The 16,782-nt window shown below is 34.2% G+C and overlaps 3 protein-coding genes across 4 annotated transcripts; 2 read left to right on the forward strand and 1 right to left on the reverse strand.

Annotated features, from left to right (window-relative positions):
* Positions 1 to 615: 615 nt before the first annotated feature.
* Positions 616 to 1,985, forward strand: LOC140796855 (uncharacterized). The gene has a single exon (XM_073150001.1). The coding sequence runs from the start codon at positions 707 to 709 to the stop codon at positions 1,739 to 1,741; it is 1,035 nt and encodes a 344-aa protein (XP_073006102.1). The 5' UTR covers positions 616 to 706; the 3' UTR covers positions 1,742 to 1,985.
* A 133-nt stretch (positions 1,986 to 2,118) lies between these two features.
* Positions 2,119 to 6,717, reverse strand: LOC140796854 (purple acid phosphatase 18). Its single transcript, XM_073150000.1, has 5 exons — positions 6,488 to 6,717; positions 3,740 to 4,408; positions 2,944 to 3,132; positions 2,768 to 2,856; positions 2,119 to 2,597 (listed from the first exon to the last, which is right to left on the reverse strand). The coding sequence occupies exons 1-5, from the start codon at positions 6,650 to 6,652 to the stop codon at positions 2,378 to 2,380; spliced, it is 1,332 nt and encodes a 443-aa protein (XP_073006101.1). The 5' UTR covers positions 6,653 to 6,717; the 3' UTR covers positions 2,119 to 2,377.
* A 4,515-nt stretch (positions 6,718 to 11,232) lies between these two features.
* LOC140796232 (DCD domain-containing protein NRP-like) lies at positions 11,233 to 16,491 on the forward strand. 2 transcript variants are annotated; one of them, XM_073149167.1, is made up of 6 exons: positions 11,233 to 11,421; positions 11,957 to 12,591; positions 13,520 to 13,620; positions 15,438 to 15,521; positions 15,606 to 15,716; positions 16,116 to 16,491. In XM_073149167.1, the coding sequence occupies exons 2-6, from the start codon at positions 11,973 to 11,975 to the stop codon at positions 16,155 to 16,157; spliced, it is 957 nt and encodes a 318-aa protein (XP_073005268.1). In that variant the 5' UTR covers positions 11,233 to 11,421; positions 11,957 to 11,972; the 3' UTR covers positions 16,158 to 16,491. The 2 variants fall into 2 exon arrangements, with proteins under 2 accessions (XP_073005268.1, XP_073005269.1); XM_073149168.1 differs by having other exon boundaries at positions 11,234 to 11,421; positions 11,961 to 12,591.
* The last annotated feature ends 291 nt before the right edge of the window (positions 16,492 to 16,782 follow it).

Here is a 16,782-nt window from a genome sequence, read left to right on the forward strand (position 1 = left end):
TTGCCGGATCTCAACGTGCTGTGTGGATGGAGATAATACGAGAGAAAAAAATAAAAAAAATAGCAGAGAAAAATATTTGTTTTCATTTAAATAAAGTTTTTAAGATAAATAGAGAAAAATAATGACCGAAAAAAAATGAAAGAAAAAAAAAATCTACACTTTTTTTCTCTTCTTTTCTTTCTATTCCGTCGGTCCAAATTAATGTCTCCTCCAAATCTTCTTCCACTTTCTTTTCTTTGAGTTTAGAAATTCTTTCTCCAAACTCCTAAACTAGTTTGGTAACTAAATATTTATTTATTTATTTATATTTATTTTTTTAAAATTAAGATTAAAAAATAAGACTAACTAATTAAATTTGGTACTCAGTCTCAAATCAAACAATGACTATAGATTTGACAAATAGTAAAAATATATATATATACTTAAAATATTCTAGTAAAAAATTTAAAAAAGGGTGATTCTGCAAAATTAAAACTCTTATTACCTTTTAGTGCAAATTATCTCTAAAAATGAATTCAGTTTAACAGTGTCTAAATAAAATTCATAAAGAATTAGCTCTAAACAGTGTTAAAAAGCCTAGTACAGTGCTGAGGTCCAATAAGAACTAGGGTTTCTTCGTTTGCCTTCAAAAGACGCGCCATTGCGCCAATCTCTCTCTCTCTCTCTCTCGTAGATCCAATCCTCTTGTAACGCTAACGCTGAAGATATGGGGAGCCAAGGCCCTTCCAAGAGACTCTTCTGCCTCGCCTGCTCCAAACCGGCGAGACTCTGCCTCTGCTCCCGCTTCGAGTCCCCGCCGATCGATAACGTGATCGGCGTAACGATCCTCCAGCACAGCTTGGAGGTGAGCCACCCTCTCAACTCCACCAGAATCGCCAAGCTAGGGCTCAAAAATATTTCTCTGTTCCACGTTACCGACGTCAATTTCCAAGCCCGGTTCCTGATTCGCCCTCTAGAGCCGAGTCGAGGCTCCGGGTCTTCCTCGACGACAAGAGATGCGCGCGCAAGATCGAATTTTTCGGCGGCCCAGACGGCCATTTCTGGTGATTCGGGTCAGAGATCCGCCGGTCGTTGTGAGAATGGCGAATGCGGCGGCGGTTTCAAAAATTCGGAACTCGTTGAAACGGAAAAGTTAGATCTTGACGGTACTGGAGAAATCCCAACAGTCACCATGGATAAATGCCAGGTCGCATGCTCTCCTAGTGAAATCAAGATCACCATCCAGCGAGCCGCAAAGCCCAGTATCAATTCGGTTTTAGGTACTCCGGTCGGCCGAGAGGCCACTTCAAATGGATTCATGGTCGCAAAGCTGCAGCGGAAGCAGTTGCGCGGTAGCGAGGAGTTTCAAGACTTCCAAGAGTACGAGATTACAATCCCTCCAGGATCAGCTGTCCTTTTCCCGTACGAGAAATCGATCAGCTTGGATGCAGTGGATTTTGAGGTGAAGCATTTAGTTGTTTTGGATGGCACTTGGGCTAAGGCTAAACGGATGTACCATGAGAATCCATGGCTGAAGCTTTTGCCGCACTTGAAGCTCGATCCCGGGAAGGAGAGTTTGTATAGCGAAGTTAGGCATCAGCCTAAGGCCGGGTGCTTGTCTACCATTGAGAGCATAGTCTGTGCCTTGAAGGGATTGGGGAATGATGTGGGGGGATTGGACAATCTCTTAGATGTCTTTGAGTCTATGATCAGGGATCAGAGAAACTGCAAGGATGAGAAATTTAGAGCTATGGCACAATAACCGCATTGCTTATATTTCTGGGGAAATTTGAACACATTTAAATATGTAATGGCCTTTTGGATGCTTTTTTTAAGTCCAGAGGTTCTGCTCAGATAGGAAAACTAAGAGAAGTCCCTCAATTATGGGTGCTGTTCTCTAATCTTTGTGAAGTGTTGTGTTTTAGTGCCTGAAAGTTAGGACAGGAGATATAGATCAAAGGATGTACTGATTTTTTTGTTGTTTATGTCAATTGCTGTTTAAATCCTGTTTCTATTCTTTGATTTCAATTTGAGTAAGCTGAGGTATGGCAGCTTCACATTACTATTTGGATAACAGGTGATTTCACAAAGCATCAGTTGGTTTCTGCAAGAAATATTTGGATGCAATCACAAAAATCCTTTATAACAGTCAAACTGAGTCACTTTCTATTGATCCAACTTAGATAGTAGAACACTTCCACACAAAAAAAACAAACAAACAAAAAGATAGTAGATAGTATGGTTCATAACTGCACTGCACTTGATCTTTTTTTTCTTCATGTGTTACATAAGGAGAACCTTACATTTGGTTCATGTTATCATATATTTACATCAGGATGTTATATTTTATTAGCAAATGAAGTTCCCGTATATAGCTATCAGAATCTCCCTTAGTCATCTAAGGAGCCATCAGAATTTTCCTTAACTCGTGGGTCCTTTCGCTGATGCATCCTGAACTGCGTAATGAACTGATCCAAACCTGATCTGACTTTACTGGTTCGTCGTCGTCATTCCTGTGCCAGCTCCAGAAAGCATGAGTTGAATTTACAATCTTTAGCTCACCATGTCCGAAACTTGCTTCCCGGAAAACCGACCAAGATGGCTTTGGGTTGCGATATCTGTCACAAGCAAACTAATAATTGAGCAACAAAAGAGAGGGTCTAATCCCCAATCTTTTCTTTAAAAAAAAAGAGAGAAAAAGAAATAGACTTCTGAGAAAAGATAATAAGAATAAGTTCATCAATTCTAGAAAAATGTCGGAATGGTTTAGATGTTAGTATGTTGGTACCTTTGCGCCAAACCTTCACGGTTCCCTCCATCCCCGATTGTAATGTGTACAGCACCACAAGGGTCCAATCTGCCATTGTAGGCTCGCTCCTGAAAATCAATCAAACATATTGTAGGATAAGTGTTTCTTTGTATCTGATTGAATATTGCAAATAAATTGTTGCAATTGGAACATACTGAGCGCTCATATGCATGAACATGGCCAGAGAGTAGGATATCTGCACCAGCAGCATAAAGTAAAGGTTCCATTGCAGCCATCATACTGGAACCTTCGCCTTGATGGGCCCAATTGCTGTTATACCAGGGTACATGAAATAATGCTAGCAACCACGGTGTCCTCCTTCTGTCCACCTTAGCAAGATCGGCCTATAAACATGGTCATGAAAGAATTTCAATTCTTGTAAGAATGAGAACTTTTCTGGCTTCAGATAAAGCAGCACAGCAACATATTGTACTTTGTACAGAAATGGAGAAAGATTAGTACTTCCAGGAACAGCAGTCCACAGATCTCACTGGACATATATAGGACACTATCCTACAAGCTAAGAACCTGTACACTAATACATAAGTAAGAACTAACTTACTGAACTGAAATATGATCCATATGATCAAAAGATACCCTTGTCTTACTGCATGTTATGACAGTTTACATACCTAAATTTAATAAATACAAGAAACTATGAATGCACATATAGGCACCTTATACATCAGTGCTTACTGCTTAGTATCCTATTTAGAACTGAGGAAGCAGACTGTATTGGGTTTCTATGTCTGTTCAACTCAATATTTAAGTACATTCATCTCTTTTACCATGTAATAGATATGTTTGACATTTGTGGCTGTTATTCAGAAGTCAGAACCAGAAAAGCCAGCATCTTCCTACCATAAATTTACTTCATATATGACAATGAAATAATAGGGAGAAGTAAAAGAGATCTCTGATAACAATAGAAGTCAATTATAAGTAACTAACCCTTAGCCAAGCATACTGATCTGAGTATTCATCATATTCTGTATAAGAACCAAGCATAATAATATGAACCCCTGCAACTTCAAATGAGTAATACAGGTTTGATGTAGATCCACTCTCCTTAAAAGGCATCTTCCACCGTGCATTATATGCATCAAAGCCAGATTTAAGGAAAAGTATTCTCTCCTTCTCATGGTTTCCTTCTGTTACCATCCATGGTCTAGCACTAGCAAGTGGCTGTACCAGCACACCAAAAGAATCCCATAGGTGCTGCTGGTAATCTGCATATGCGAGATCACCAGGAAGTAAATGCACATCATATTTGCATTGACCTATGTGGTCTAAAGTTGTTGTTGTCCAGCCTGTCTGCCCAAGATCACCAACCACAGCAAAAGTTATTGGAAATTCAGATGGAGGTGTCTTAAGATGGAACTCTGGACCTTCTCCTCCACATCGGTAATAGTAAACTGTGTCAGCTTCAAGAGGTCCAATGACAACATGGTGTATCTTCCCTGAACTATATAATAAGTAGCTGTAGGATGTGCTCTCTCCTTGAGATGTATATCCGTACACTCCAGATGACGTTCCATAGTCGACAATTGATGGAGAAGACTGATCATCAGTGATCCATGTAACTCTCATATGCTTTTCTCCCGCCAATGAAATGTGAACCTGCATGAAGAGTTAATTGCTAGTGAACCTGTTATAATGGTTCACTCCAAGACAGTGATACATAAATGAGGTAGTTTTTGTGTCACTAAATTTTAGCAATTATAGATCCTTTCAAGCTGTTTATCAGATCTAAAATTAGTCACAAATTACCGTTTCAAAGAAAATAGATGGTTGATAGGTAGATAAAAGACTGCCCTAGGTAGGTGCCTCAGAGTATGCCTAGACCTCAAGGTACTCCAAGAAAAGAAATAGAAAATTGAAATAATATGTAAAGCAAACTAATTTAGAAGTACATCAAATGGATAACAACCTGTTTTATTAATAATTGAAATAATCTGGTCCCATCGCATTGATAACAGCTACTTGTTTAAGGTTGATATTGTCTTTGACTTGGAAAAACAAAAATGCATGCCTGTGCAATGGGCACCTCCATTGCAAGCACATAGTTAGCCAAGACAGAATTTCTTTCTTTAACACTGTAGCTGATGCATCTATTCTTTTAGTGCAGCCATCCAAAACCATAAACAACTTGATTGAAAGCAATGTGCACATTTTGAATCACATAAATTTTGAAGTTCAAACTTCAAACTTCTCCTTAGTGATAAGACATGGAAATAGGAATTAGTATAAAAGAAGGATTTAGTTGAAGAATCAAGATCTCCAGCTACTAGGATGACTTCAATAGTGTTAAGTTGTTAACTCATCAGCTACAGCAAAAGATTAGGCTAATAGAGGACAATGAATTTTATATTTTATAATTAATATTTCCATCATTTTGGGGCTGAGATATTTTGATAGACCTAAGAATTAGACTTAATTTAAATGGGTAAAACTTTTTATGTTTTTTTTTACTTGACAAATAAGTCTGGCATAATTTAAACTCAGAACATTAGCTTTGATACCATGTTATATGTTTTATATTTAAGAGACAAAATATTTACCATTATATGTTTCATTGACAGATAAATTGCTCAAAATATTTATTATCTTGAATGTCTAATGGTAGTTACTCTTTATTATTTCATAAACACTCTTGTAGACCTCGTTTACTTGAGGAATAAGGCTAATTCTAGAATAGATATTTATCTTTGCTATTCCCAAAACAAAGTCTTTATTTTAGGAATAGCTATTCTTATGTTCATTTATATTATAAAATAAAAATATAATAATTATCTTTGATGTAATATAAAGTGAAGAAAAAAATGGAAAAAAAATTTGTTTTGTTTGTTATAAAATTACCATGAATGCCCTTTGGTTTGATATAAAGTAGATTGATGGGATAGATTTTAAGAATAAATTATTAATTAGGTTAGTGTGTGATATAAAATATAATTTTGATAAATAGTATTTGTATTTTGAGGTTATTATAATGTTTAACTATTATTCTAAAATAAGGAGTTGTATTCTAAAATAAGAAAAAAATTATTCTTAAAGTGAACTGGAGCTTAAGCAGCAAAGTACTATCCAATGCTTACTTACCAATCTGGCAAATATTTGATAACGAAACCACTATAAACTCCAATTAGATTAAAAGAATGAATTATGATTAAGAAATCTAAAGCGTCACTGATCTTGCATTACATAAAATCTTCCCTTAATCTGAGAGGCATAAAATAATCACTAAGGATATAATGAACATCTCACTTCAACCATCCTACCTTACTCCTATGTTTGATATCCTCTTCCATGTCTTCTCCCTGTAGAACTACCCAAGACCTCATTCACTCAACCAACATAACCTGCGAAATTGAGAAATAGCAACCAGCAGCAGCTTCTTAACCCACTCTAAACACTATAATTACCCAAGATCTTCTTTCCAGGTCTCAAAATTTCTCCGGTCAAACCAAATTCCCATATGCCCAGTTCCAATCTTAACCTAAAACTCAAACTTTGGTTATGAATAACTCGGCGTCAAGTGAAACTTTGGTTTCTCCCGGAACATAAAATTAGTAGCAAAAACACATTTGATCCTCCAAAAATCAACATTGGACCCCCAAATTAGATTAAGATTCCGAATTATAGCATTCCAAATCAAATTTCTATTCGGATCGTTAAAAGAGGGGGAAGAAGGGATCTCACTTGTTGCGGATCGGAAGAACCCTTCTGTTTCCACGGAAAGCTTAGGGTTCCCCGAGGCTCTGGTCGTACGTAGTCCTCCCCAAACACATCTCCGATCCCCTTCGCCGAACAGAGAAAGAGGGAGAGGGAAAGTGAAATCGCCCCCAAGAGCACTCGAAGCTCCATCTCCTCGTCTCTATCTTCCACTCTCTTCTCCTTCCTTTTATATTTATATTTTATATTTTCGGAAATTTTACAAGAAACACCCGAGTTTTGCTTTATTATATTCACACTAATATCTATCGTTCGAACTCCATAATCCGCTTTTAATCCCTCAAAATAATATTGAGAGTTAATTTTTATTTTAATTTTTGAAAGCAATATACCCGTAGCTTAATAAGATTAAGAATATTTTATTAGTTTCAAAAATAAAAATAAAAATATCTATTTTGACTTTAAAATCTAGTTTTTATTTATTTATTTGTATCTTAACTTAAAAAAAAACTTACTCAAGTTTATTAAAGAATATTAAGGTCATTTTACTTCTATAGTTATTTTAACTTATCTATATAGTAATTGTTCATTAAGAAAACTAACAACACGGTAGTTTTAGGGTATTTTAAGTAAAATATAGGGGTGGAATGATAATTATGTCAGAGTGTAAATAATAATAAAAATACATGATAGAGTGTTTCTCAAAAATTTCCCTACATTTTTCTAAGGAAATAATTATATTTAAGTTTGAATTTATCTTTAACTTTTGACTTTAAGATTCATGGTAGAACTTGGGATTTTTTTTTAAACCATCGATTGCTCATATTGCATTACAAATTTTCCAAGAAATTTTACCGTAGTTTTTTTTTTCTTCTTTTTTGATTTCATAAACTGCCAAATTAAAGCCTTCATTTGTTATCAATTATGGCAAAACCCAAGTGATTCATAATTTATATTGTGCTAATTTCATCTGAGCAACATGTGAAAAATGTTTGAAAATTTATCAAAAGCATAGTAAAAGTTCATATATTATCATATGGATGCTTATCATACCACCTTTAAATTTTATTTTTAATGTCTTAAAAAATATTCTCGAACTAATTTTGCCAGCAGAGAATATACAATTATTTACAAAAAAAATACATAAGATTATTTAAAGATATTAAGATTATTTTGCATGTATAGTTATTTTTAAATATGTATATAATAACTTATTTTTAAGTTAAAATACAATGGTCAAATAATAAATATCTAGATAATATGTAAAATACTTTTAAATAAATTCTCAAAATCTTTTGAAGTTTTTTGCATAAATATGAGATATTGAAGCACATTCCAAAGTTGGAAAACTTATTGATAGATTTTTTGAGCTATCAATAAACATCAAACTACTCCAAAGGATGATGTTAGGTTTCTCAAAAAAACTAATCAACTTTAGTAGAGTTGGCCTTCCCGTGATCAAAGAGGTCATGGGTTCAACTCGAACTTTAAATAATATTATGGAGAAACTATTTGGTGGTTTGATGGCTTAGCTTAATGGCTTGACTCAGTTGATGGCTCGATAGTGTAGTTTGGAGCAATTATTCGACAACGCACATGACTTAAAGTCTAGACTAGGCACTAGAGAGGGGTAGTGTCGGCAATAACAATCTAAGAGTTACAAAAAAAACCCGATAAAAAATATGTAAATAAATTAAATAAACTTATAGATTACATAATATAAAATTATGTATAGTCGAGTCTAGTGTTGGACACTATCTTGTGAGTTATCTTTTACCCACAAAATAGATACTCTTTTTGGGGCCCAAAGCCTATAAAAAGTTTATCACTTATATATCATACTAATATTTCTTAAATATCCAATATGATACTAGACTTACTTCTCTTTATTTTCTATTACCGTGATACTCACTTTTAGAGTCAATTTTCATTCACTTCTCTTCATGAATTTGATTAAGTGAATATATGACAATAAAATACTCTTTAAATTAAATTACTTCTATAATTAAACTATCACTAATAATATACGGGCTTAGTTTAAAACTTAGCTCAAAGTTAATAAAAATTTATATCAAATATATGAAACTCATATCTATCTTTCGAGCTCATAAATAATAAAAAAAAATTTCAGAAAGCACTTCCATCACAAGGTTAAAATATTAGGTTATATTATTATTTTTATTTTATTTTTGCATCTCTCTCTCTTTCTTTCATGATAATTTGGCATCCCCCTAAACTACATGGATCTTTTCATACTAGGCAAGACAATCTACTAGTAATTGAAATTTTACATTAAATCTAAATTAGATCATTATTAATATTCTTGGATAGCACATTAGCACTGGAAAAAATTAATCTAAAAGCCATTTGTAGATGATTCCTTTGGAATCTTTGCTCCGGAAGAAGACAAGCACTGATTGAATCATATCAAATTAATATAATTTTCCAACCTACCAAACCAACTTTTATATATATATATTGTTATTGCAATATATATATATATATATTCTTATAGATACTAACAAAGAGTATATATCTTATGTAGCACAGTAACAGAAGTAAAAAAATATAATATATGTGGGAAGGTGGTGATTATTATTTAAGTAGTCAGTTATAAATATGCCATTGTAAAGTATCTTACACACCAGAATATTTTTATTTTGCAAAATTAAACTTTCCCTATAGATATTAACTAAGATTATCTTATACTAGTATATTAATACCTACTTCTCTTTTCTCTCTTCTTCTTAATTATAATTTTATATTTATCAATTACTTTTTACTCTTAAAAGATAATATTCTAATCTCTCATTTTACTCTTTCGTTTCTTTTGTTCTCATCCATCAATTATAAAGAATATTTTAGTCATTTACAAAATTATTATTTTAACTTTATGTCATTAAATTAACTTATACCTTTATAAACTCTTTTATGTTAGTATAAAATAATTATTCTAGTGCATGTTGCTTCTCCTATCTCAAATATTAGAAGGTGGATAAGTATGCATATATGTATTAATCTAACTATTAGAATTATGAAAGCATCAACATCTTGTACATTGTAACATGCTAGGGAGGAACCAAGACTGAATATTGTCCTAAAGCCATGGTTGAGAAGTGGACAAACCTCATGTGAAAGTGCCAGCCACCACTGGTTTGCAATTTGTTGTGATGAGTGATGTCCACAAATCTATAAAGAAGTGACATCTCACCACAGAAAAGAAAAGAAGAATTCTAGTGGATATTTTTAATCAAAATTAGGTCAAGGGTTCTTATTCGGTGCAGATTTACTTGTTCTAATTGGTTTATACATATTGTCGGGTGCACGCCAATATATTGATTATATGTATTTAACCACCTCAATAGCACTCTGTATTCGATTTTGGACGTAGCTTTTTAGATGTGAGTAATCAATGTGTTGGCGCATATTCTATAATATGCTCAGAATATCCTAATAGGTAAACACCGAAATTATATCCGACCTAATTTATATACAAAAATAATTTTTTAACTTATTAAATGGAACTAACTCAAAACGGATAAGCAATATTAATAGAATTTGAATCCAGTATTATGAACACAATTGAGTCTCTATAAATATCTACATTAATATCCATTTGAGTCTATATATAAAACTTATTAGAGAAATAAGTTGAAACATTTTTAGTGAAAACATTAAAAGCGAAACACTGTTTATTCTTTAAAAAAAAAGTTTTGAAAAAAATAGACTTAGTTTGTAAAAAAAAAAATCCCAACCATCTAACTCTGCTTGATTTCTCCTCATTATCTCCATTCACAACTTAAAAATCTACAAACTAATCATGGTCAACTGCTCTACTTAGCCATTATCTTAGGTTAGCACATGTGATGAGCCTAATTTAATCAAATTAGGCTTCATGGTTAGTGATAACTCCATGTGAGAAGCCTATTTTTATGGCTTGACCTAAGATTAGATGATCTTTTTTTCTCTCTATTTTTTTTAGATAAGCTTAGCATTTGAACTCCAAAGAAATGTTTCTTTAATAAATCAAACCCAATCTACTATATAAAAACTCATGTCATGGCTTGCCTCTCATAAATATGGTGGCAAGTAACAAGGGAGTTTGACCAACATATTCCATGGCTTAAAAAAAAATTTAACCAACAAGTCATGTTGAATAATATTCTCTTTTGTTATTAATATCCCAATGAGTAATTGTTATCATGCCACTTTTCCTAAAAACCCCTGTTTTGCCCACCAAAAAAAAAGAATAAAAAAAAGAGAAAGAAGTTGAAACTAAAAAAATTCATTGAGCTATTCATTAGTTTAGATAACTCTCTTTGTAATAGATTATAATCACTGGGGAAAAGAACTGGATTGAGCTTAATCTAAATTTGTTCATACTCAGATGATTAAAGAAATTTATATTGTAACATTTAAGTTTTCCTCTTCTCTCAAAAACACAAAAAATCTAAACATAATTCCATTGAAACTTGAGTTGGATCAATATATATACACTCCAGTTTTTTTTTTTTTCTTTCTTTCCAAATATCTTTTTTTATTAAAAGATTTGTTTTGACTTTGCATTTGAAGACCAAATCTGAGTTTGTTATACAATTCTGCAATTCCAAAAGAATTCATCTTCATCCCCCCATCAATTTCAAAGACTGCGACTAAATAACCAACGAATAACTTTTCGAAATTCCAGTGGCAAAATGTATATTTTTCTTAACTCCAGGGTCATTTTAGCAACTTTCCTCCTATAAGAACAGGACAACGTCCGGTTCCATTTTCCTCTGACAGCTGGTGTTTGTAGAGGAGAGAGAGAGAGACCTTTCTCTCTCACCTCCCTTCCGTCTTTCCTTCTCCCTCTCCTCCCCCCCCCCCCAAACAAAAAAAAAAATTAGGGTTTCCAAATCCTTTGCGCTCGAGCAGATCTGGGAGTCGATCGATCCGGTATTGCATCTCTCGCGTATCTTTAGGTGAGCGTGATCCTGTTGTTTTCTGGTGTAGTTTGCATATTCTTTGGTGCATAGATCAGATTGGATTCCTTTAGGTTAGTTTCTTGATCTCTGATGGGGATTTTAATTTGGTTCCAGAATTAGTCGGTGTTGTGGTTTCTCTTTTCGTTCCTAATGATTATTGTTCCATTTCCGTGTGATTGTGGGTTCAGGAAATGTGAAATTTGGCGTAAAGTGGAGGCCTTTGTAAATCATAGAATTTCCTGGATAGATTTTTTTATATCTTGTTTATTATCATTAATAGCTATCCTGTGTATAAATGTTGTTAAGGCTCTGGTAATATTTGCCTTTGCAAACGATTCTTTAAGAGGTTTAGGCTTTGGATGTGTTCAAATTATCCATTTGAAGAAAGTCTCCCGGTATTTTCAATCGTCTAACGTAAATATTTTCTTATAACTTTATTCTTGACCAACCTTGATAATGGACTGTTTAATTTATTGTTGAAATTGAATACCTATAATAATGTCTTACAACAACTATTTTCTTCTTGTGGCAGATAGACCTTCCAAAGGATGGATAATCTCTGGCATCTGGGTGATGAGTTCCGAGGACAATCAAAGGTCTCCGAGGACCATAAGTGGTCTGTCATAACATCAAAACTTGCTGATTTGACAAGATCAAAGGATGAAAGGATGAACAACGTTGACTTTTCAAGGAGCCCTATTGAAGCAAGGTCATGGGAGAAGTTTGGCTATCAGGATGATTATAAACTTGAGAATCTGAATCTTGGACTGATGAACCTAGATCCAAAAATGAATGAGTCTGCTATCAAGAATCCCTTTCGTAACAGTGTGTATAGCATGAGTTCAGCGTACCACAAGGGAAGCAACAACAACAACATCAATATCAATAGTTTCAAGATGAACAGTGGGACAAACAAGTATTCTAATAATTTTAGTGGAAAAGAGGCCAACAACCAAAACAGCATCAGCAACAACAATAGCAACAGCAACAATAACAATGTCAACAACAACAACAGCAATAATAGCAACAACAACAGTGCTGCTGTTGACAAACGATTCAAGACTTTACCTTCGAGCGAAATGCTACCAAGGAATGAAGTTCTTGGTGGTTATATCTTTGTTTGTAACAATGATACAATGCAGGAAGATCTCAAGAGACAACTTTTTGGTATGTATGCGTCTTCTTAAATTTTCTGAGTCTATTGACACACAATCTATATATATATAAATAAATATAATATGTAAAACAACTGTTGGCTTTAGAAATATATCTCTGTGGTCCTGAAGGCTTTAGAAATATAACCATGTTTTACTTCTACAAAATTGAATGCTTCAAAGCAGATGAGACTGGTACATCTGGAGTAATCAGAAAGTACTGAACGCATTTTGGGACAAAAGTAGGAAAAAAAAGAGAGAAATTGATAGGTGTGAGGAATAAGAAATAAGAAGAAAATGGTGGAGGAAGTTTATTTTTCCAAGGAATTGCATTTATATTACTCAAAGAAGGCCAAAATGGCTAAATCAATATTCTGGATTTTAATAAGTGAGCCAACATATTTGAGCAAGTTAGAATTTTTAAATGGGAGTCTGCATTTTTATTTAGGACTATGGCCACATATGAACACTTATGTAGCATCCTGAAGGGAACAGTATTCATACATTGATTTTTTTCTTGTACCTAGTTAAATTTGTAGATTTAAGGTGAACAAGTTTTCTGACTGTTTGTTTATCCAGATGAACAAGGGAAAATTACTGTTATTTGAACAATGGTGTTTTCTTGTGTGGATCTTTTTTAAACACCAAATATGGATAAATCGAGAAAAAAGTCAAAAATAGGTGTACAAGGAAATGCAGGGGAGCAAACCAAATCATACCCAAATAAAATAGTAGATAAGGGCCAGATAGGAGATAACCTATAAAGTTTCCAAGTGTTTTGACCTATTGGAGCTTCTGCAATGCATGCATGGCTTTCCTTGTTATTCATTTATTCTCGATGTGCTATTGTCCGACAAAATTCAATTTATTCTTTGCATTCTTAATTACCATTTGTCTGCTCCAAAATATTCCTAATTTGCTACTTACATACCTTATTGTAGGCTTACCTCCAAGGTATCGTGATTCTGTACGGGCAATTACTCCTGGTTTACCACTTTTCCTGTATAACTATACAACTCATCAGCTTCATGGGATATTTGAGGTATGTACAAAATCCATATTCATTATTAAACCTGTTAATGTTTGAGCTTCTAGTAGGAAACATTTGCAAGTAAGATGTTTTAAGAGATTTTTTTATATTTCAATGACCAGGCTCTTTTGTGTCATATTTTTTTCTTTTTCTTCTTTAGAGCATTATTTTCTGTGCTTTAGATATTTTATTTCATATAAATATAATAATACTTGTTTCTAATTCTGCTTACACGTAATAATCTAACCGATAGTGATAGTAATTTTATTAAACCTTATTTCAAGGTTCCTTGTTCAGGATCGGAATCAGTATCGACCGTCCGGAAAAATAATATGTATCGGTCGGTTGCTCCTATCGAATAGGACTATTTTTTTAATTATGTAAAATTTTAAATATTATTTAAAAATGCAGAGGAAATATTTCTAAAAATTTAGAAAAAATGAGAAAATATTTCTAAAAATTTAGAAAAAATGGGAGAAAAATAAGAAAATAAAAATTACTCAGATATGAAGCCTAAAAATTTTAAAAATGTATTAGCTTATTTAAAATTTAAAATTTTGATGAATATCGAGCTCTGTCTCTCCGTTCCCCTTCTCAAATTCAAATATGCACTAGATTCCAATGCTTTAAATATGTGTACTACTCTCCAAATTCTGATGTTCTTTTGATCATACTATTTCTTCTTGGATATTTCTGCATAACTTCTGTTGTTTGTGTGACACGATCTTCTCTGAATGTATTCATTTAGTTCTGTAAAATTAAAGGACTAAGTCACTAACCAGCTTATAAACTTTTTAAGGGAAGTGATCCTTGAGAAAGGATAAAGAGAAAACAAACTTTATTTGAAATTAATGCTGTTTTCTTAAAAAGATAAGTAACAAATTTTTTCTGCAAATCCTTGTTTGAATTGTTTGAATGTGTTGGAGAACATGGCCTATCAAACTTGGTTAGACATGATCATCGGGCGGGCCGGGCCAGGTTCGGGTCGGGCTTTTCAGGCCAACCGGGCTTAAGTATTGTTCACGGCCCGACCCACCAATCACTCGGGCCGGGCCGGGTTCTGGTCGGGCTAGAATAGTCTAGCCCGTTACCGTCCGTCAGCCCGTGAGAGATCGGGCTAGCCGGTCGGCCCAACCAACCAATCACTCAGCCCAACCCATATTTTAGCTATTTCTAGAATTTTTTTAACTATTAGCTTATTTTTTAAAAAAATATTTATATTCCTCCATTTAAAAAATAATTAAAATAAATTAAAAAATTTTAAATGTGTGCTTAAAATAATGCAAAACGGTACAATACTTTAAAAAAATTTATTGTAGCAATGGTAAAGTATTGTAGCAGACGGGTGGGCTACTGTAGCATAATGGGCGGGCTTTCGGGCCAGGTCGGGCGGGCAAAGGGCCGTGCCGCCCATGGATAGTTCGGGCTCGGGCCGGGCCGGGCTTAGCCCGGTCTAAACCGGGCCAGGCACGGGCGGAGTGGGTCCTTCGATCATGTCTAAACTTGGTAGCACTCACAAGCCTTGAAGTGAGATTGGTGAAATTTATTGTTATTGTTTCAGTAATGCTTTCATCTTTATATACATGAAACTGCTGGAAGTTTAGTTTGCTTAATATTAATTTATTATGTTTATAAGGTAATATATGCTTTTTGCTGCCATTACTGAACGATTGGTTGCAATTATTTACTTGTATTTCAGTTCATCTGTTATACTACTTTTTCGTCATTTCATATACCTGCCTTACAGTTTGTGCTACATGGCAAGTAGATCATTTGTTGCTAGTATCCTCTGTATCTCTAGTCCCTTAACCTGGTTTTCTTCACATCAGGCTGTTAGTTTTGGGGGCTCTAACATTGATCCAACTGCTTGGGAAGATAAAAAGTGTAAAGGTGAATCCAGGTTTCCTGCACAGGTAGGGAGATGTGGCTTGAAAAATTACATTTGCAAGCTCTTGCTCCACATTTCTTTTCTAAATTCTCGTTGGTCAATGATTTAGGTAAGGATCCGTGTTAGGAAGCTTTGCAAGCCTTTGGAGGAGGATTCGTTTAGGCCAGTTTTGCATCACTATGATGGACCAAAGTTCCGCCTGGAATTATCCATAGCAGAGGTACATATGCTTCCTTTTCTCTAAGTTTGCTATTCATACTACTCTCATGCCAATTATGCTAGATGACTTGCATTTCTTCAAATGGTCATTTTGTGATTGTTTTGAATAAATAAGTAGGATATTCTTTTTAAATCAATACTCCGAGTAATAAGAAAGTCTTGATCAATGCCTTCTGAGTTTCCTTTTGTCTGGATTATGAGAAGTTAAGAATCTTCTTGATGTTTGAATATCATCAATCATATGATCAGTTAGAGTTCGTTCAGCATCTTTTTCCCCTTTATATATGATCCTTACAAAAAATTTGTATGGGTTTAGTTTCTCTTCTTGCCTTACCCTGTTGGTGTATCTTGCAACATTTTGCTGAATAATGAAGAGATATTAACTTATACCTATGTCTAGACTTTGTCACTACTAGACCTATGCGAGAAAGGAGGCATGTGAAAAATACAGCAGTGACCATCAGTACGAGTCTTCTGAAGCCCTAGTAAATATGTATGCATGTGTTGGGGGTGTGCCTCTGTTCTACCCTTTCTGTGGTATCAGTTCGGATGAAGCGCAAGCTTGGAAGGTCTGTTACTTAGGTTGCATTTCCAATCGCGAAGACCTGGTGCTTTGAAGGTAACAAACAACTGGCCCTATAAGTCCGGCGTCGATCGCTGCCTTGGAAATGTATTGTTATATATTTATGTACGTCTGTAGAATTGCAGAGTTGGAAGTAACAGAACACTGTAATCTTTGAGTATCATAATAAACCAATGTGAGTGATAATTTTCTAGTGTGCATGCAATCTTAGGCTGTAGGCTCAGTAATGATGTGTATTGTCTTTTTCTCACTTTTAATACTCAATAGCTTTTGGAATCAAGATGATTGTTGCTCGCAGAAGCCCAGAAAATTTACTAAATTGTGGCTTTTGATCAGTAGGTTAAAACCTATGGGATATAATCATATACTATTAGCAGCTTGCTGCCAAAAGGGTAATTCTCGCTGCAGTGTGCTCATGGTAGTGACTTAATAAATTGTGCTCCTTGAGAAAGGGTAATTCTCGCTGCAATCCTGATATGCCAGA

This window comes from Typha latifolia, chromosome 10, assembly GCF_019914945.1.
Source record: "Typha latifolia isolate L0001 chromosome 10, TyphaL0001v2, whole genome shotgun sequence".
In the NCBI taxonomy this organism is placed as follows: domain Eukaryota; kingdom Viridiplantae; phylum Streptophyta; class Magnoliopsida; order Poales; family Typhaceae; genus Typha; species Typha latifolia.